The sequence below is a fragment of the Branchiostoma belcheri genome, unplaced genomic scaffold (assembly GCF_001625305.1).
Source record: "Branchiostoma belcheri isolate BF01 breed outbred unplaced genomic scaffold, Haploidv18h27 scaffold55, whole genome shotgun sequence".
In the NCBI taxonomy this organism is placed as follows: domain Eukaryota; kingdom Metazoa; phylum Chordata; class Leptocardii; order Amphioxiformes; family Branchiostomatidae; genus Branchiostoma; species Branchiostoma belcheri.
The window spans coordinates 1,035,334-1,039,835 of NW_017804187.1; the positions used below are offsets into that span (position 1 = coordinate 1,035,334).

General features: G+C 45.6%; 1 protein-coding gene across 1 annotated transcript in view; it reads right to left on the bottom strand.

The window, feature by feature from the left end:
* Positions 1-2,495: 2,495 nt before the first annotated feature.
* The window catches only part of LOC109481301, a 4,654-nt gene continuing 2,647 nt past the window's right edge, over positions 2,496-4,502 (bottom strand). The window contains exons 2-3 of the mRNA XM_019783834.1: positions 3,261-4,244; positions 2,496-2,998 (exon numbers count right to left, since the gene is read on the bottom strand). Of these exons, the coding sequence (XP_019639393.1) occupies positions 2,496-2,998; positions 3,261-4,244 (1,487 nt within the window). The remainder of the gene's footprint in view (positions 2,999-3,260; positions 4,245-4,502) is intronic.

Sequence of the window (4,502 nt, forward strand, 5' to 3'; positions counted from 1 at the left end):
TGTGTGTGTGTGTGTGTGTTTGTGTGTGTGTGTGTGTGTCTGTGTGTGTGTCTGTGTGTGTGTGTGTGTTTGTGTGTGTGTGTTTGAAATGTGACGGCAGTGGAAGACCTAACGCTCTTGGGTTCGCTGGAATGGAAAATGTCTTGAAATATCATTTAATGTCGGCAATATTTTTGTGGTACATGCATTTTTCTTCAATCCTTTTTTCTGACTTTTCGTCGTAAACGCGCATACACACAATCATTCTACACACACATACAACTCAAACACGGTTAATATGGAGTTGTTGATGGAATTTTATTTCCAAAGTTTTGGTACATGTGCCAGGGCGATTCCATCCCTGCTTCCATGAGGGGGGAAGGGGTGATCACATTTTTTCCAAACGTGATGACTTTACAGAATATAGTCTACCTCTACAAGCGGCGATACACGTCAGATATGTTCAGCCTGGAACGCAAACAGTTAGAAAAACCTCACAAACTGAACCGAAGGGATTCTATACCAAAGCAGCTCGGTCGCTATATTATATATTTATATAGATATATCTATACCTAGTAACATAGAACTCTGTAACGGTTTGGATCCTCTCCTAGGAGCCAGATGCTTCTCTCAGTGCTTTCTGTCGGGATTGGCTACGCGGAGTAAATGGTGAAGGGAATATTTCCACAGTTTGAAATGACTATTGCACCATGAACACTGCATGAAGAGTTGGATTTACCAATAATGGTAAATGCTAGCAAAGTCGGGTAATGCTTACTTCAAACCAAACTTTACAATAATTATGATAGTAAACGAAATTACAGGACTTAACTTTTATTTACTACTATAGTTAAGTTCGGTACTGTTTTTTAAGTATATTCATCACAATCAACATAGCAGAAACACATGTACGCATATACATCGTACCACTGAATTAAGTTTACTAGATTAAACACTACCCGACTTAGCACGTCCACCCTCACAAAACATATGAAAAGACACTTGCTGTACTCTTGCAGTCTGTGCGACTTCTCTGCAACCGGAAAAAGAAGTTTGGATCGGCACATGCACACACACAACCCAGAGGGAAGGAAGCTCTACCGGTGTGACCAGTGTGACTTTTCGACACCTTGGAGGCCGCGTTTGCGTGCGCACAAACTCAAACACACCGGCGAGAAACCCTACATTTGCAGCCAGTGCAGCTACAGCACAGCCGAACGGTCCAACCTCACCCAGCACCTGAAAACACACAAACGAGAAAAGCCATACAAATGTGACCACTGTGACTTTACCACGGCCTGGAAGCAAAGCTTGGAAGCACACGTCACCAAACACACCGGCCTTAAACCCTACATGTGTGGGGAGTGTGGACACAAAACAGCTAAGAAATCCCACCTCTTAGACCACATGAAAATTCACACCGGGGAAAAGCCTTACAAATGTACTCACTGTGACTACCGAGCATACAGGAAGGGAAACGTGACCAAACATATGATTAAACACACTGACGAGAAGCCCTATAGTTGTGGTGAGTGCGGGTTTAGGACAGCTATTAAGGCCAGTCTCACCAGACATGCTAAAACGCATACAGATGACAAGCCTTACAAGTGTGACCAGTGTGAATATGCGGCCATTAGGAAGCTTTGTCTGATGAGACACATTAAAAACACTTTCCGACGGAAGAGAAGCTGTACAACTGTGTTCTGTGATTTTGCAATGCTTTATTTGCAGGAGAAAAAAAAACATTAAAAAACACCTTCCGACGGAAGAGAAACTGTACAACTGTGTTCTGTGACTTTTGCAGTTCTTTATTTACACCAGAAGATAGAAAAATCCATGCAAAAATCTGAGCTTCAAAATGCTCTGTATCAAAACAACAATCATTGACTATAGTAGAAATGCTTAGGTAGGTCACACCAATTTAGTTTGTTGGTTCTAGGATTATTTTTCTGAAAAAATACAGTATGAAACTATGATAGATCCAAATGCTATGTTAGGAGCCATGCATGAAGAGTCAACATACATGTACCAGGTTGGATGTAATTTAAAATCAAATTAATGAAACCGCTGCATTGGTAGTTGGAAAAACTCTTACAATAAGAAAGATGAGGACTTTCTTCAACTGTTGGGGCCATTGTGAAGTTGATTCAGAACCTGAAGTATATTTTTCCATGTAAAAAATGGACAAATACGAGAACCAATTGATTAAATTGCTGTGGCCTTACATAGAACTGGTTAAATAAAATCTCCAAATATCATTTACTGATCTAATCTTAAGGATCTCCTCTACTTTTTTACCTGTAATTAAATCTGAGTATCTAACATTTCATCAGTGTGGCTCTATCCTCTACACATTTGTTCATTAATTGTACGCTCAGAACAAAAAATAGTTTTAGAAAATTTAAATTTTCAGCCTGGAAATGTTGGAATCATCCACTAAGGCAAAGGCCATCAGAAGGCCGTTCCTGGACACACTTAGAGCAGGGAATGATGATGGTGGGTTTTGTATCATCTCACTACCTACAACACAGAGCATGTACAATGCGGGCAGCTGGGCAGCAGGCCCTGTCCCCGACAGTCTGGGTTTCTCCTGTTTCCCCCTGCTCCTCCCCGGCTGGCGACAGGCGGGTTTCCTCTGTAACTGCAGCCAGCTCCTCCAGTTCTATTTCTTCCTGTTGCAGCAGCCGGGCCGGGCTCTTGGCCGCAGGCGCTCTTCCTGACTGAGCCAACAGGGGGCGCTTTTCTACCCGTTTGCTGGACTCGTCGACATCCGTCATGTCAGTAGCTTTCTCCTCTGCGTTTACAGCTGAATGCTTCGTGTTGTCTGCCTGTGGCTTCATGGGTGTTTCCATTTGTTTGCCGGCCGGCATGGGGGCTGTTGGGGTCACGGTTTGTGTCAGACTGAACTGCTCCAATGGACTTCTGGACTCGTCTTCCTCTAATGTCTCAGCCTGGGGCCTCTGCTCCGGTTTCTCTATTGGTTCAGCACTGACGGGCATGGTTGCTCTGGAGGTGTGAGCTGTGAAAAAACATAAGATTTGTAAGTACTTCTCAATATGAAATAATATGAGGGAAAGTGAGACTATCCGTGATTACGATTACTAGTATCAACTATGCTCGTGTTTATATATAGTACTGTAACATCCTGTAACTGTAACTGAGCTAGATGAACTATGCAAAGGTCAATATATATGTATGATTAGAAACCTAAAAAATGCTAAAAGGAAGCGCATCTTGACCTTGACGAGTACAATGAGTCCGATATGATGATGGTTCCTTACCAGTGATGCCGCAGGCCTGTAGGAACTTCTGGTGAGACTCTTCCCAGTACTTGGAGGCCAGCAGTTTCTCCCTGAAGGCGCGTGCTTCCGCGAACTCTGACCTGGCGTTCTTGATGACATCCTCGATTCTTTCTGCCCACTTCTCTACATCAGCGTCGGTCGCGGTGTCTCCCTTCATCCTGATGATACAGTGGCGGAACTTGGGTTGCCCCAGCCTGTCTGATAGCTCCTCTAACAGCTCTGCAAGGCCCGAGTGCTCTGAGATGAGGACGGGAACTCCTGCCGCGATGGCCTCCAGACCGACCAGTCCGAACGGTTCGGCCCGGGACGGCATCAGGACCAGGTGACAGTTCTCCATGTCTCGGCGGATCTCCTCCTGAGTGCCGTACGGGAGAAGGGTGGGTTTGACCCGTCCGGATCTCAGCTTCTCATCCAGGATTCTCTTGCTCTCCTTGAAGTCGTTCTCATCGATGCCGCGGACTCTCAGCCTCAGTGTGTACAGATGGTCAAGCCGCAGCGCCGCCTTGTCTACGCCTCCAGCCGCCAGGTCGTGCCCTTTCAGCCTCTCCACATTCCGCACCCTGCCGATGGACAGAATCACTCTCTCTGGCTTTCGGACGCCATCTTCTTCACAAAAGCTCACTGCTGCGCGACTGAAAACCTCGGAAGGCTCAGGTAGGAAGATGTGGTGATCTACGTTATGCCGACGGAGAAACTGGTTGAAGTGGCGATGAATGCGCGCTCCTACGGAGAAGACGACATCAGCCTTGCCAAGGTCGTCCTGGATGCTGGCTTCCTTCCTCCCCACACCCAGGGCCTTTTCGTCACTCTTGTAGTGCTCTGTCTCCTCTGGCGCCACGTGACCGAACATGGCGAGTTTGGCGTGTGGAAATCGCTCTTCCTTGATCTTCCTCGCTGCTCTGCTGGTAACGTCAACATGGCCCACGATGCAGCAGATGTCTGATGGAATGTGTGAGAAGTTGACTTACTGACTGTAGATCTGCTTCCAATGGTTCCACTAAGTTGACTCAAGGCCACACCGATTTAATATGGTAATTCACAGATTTATAAACTTATGCTGGAGACTTTTCTAACCTATTAGTACCTCGAGATCGGAACAATATGTTGTCTCTGCTTGCTATGGTTTGAAATTGCCACGAGACAATACTAGAGTTGACTCAAGGCTACACCAGTTCCATTTGGTGTTCCCCAGATTTAAAAACTGATGTTGAAGGCTTTTCT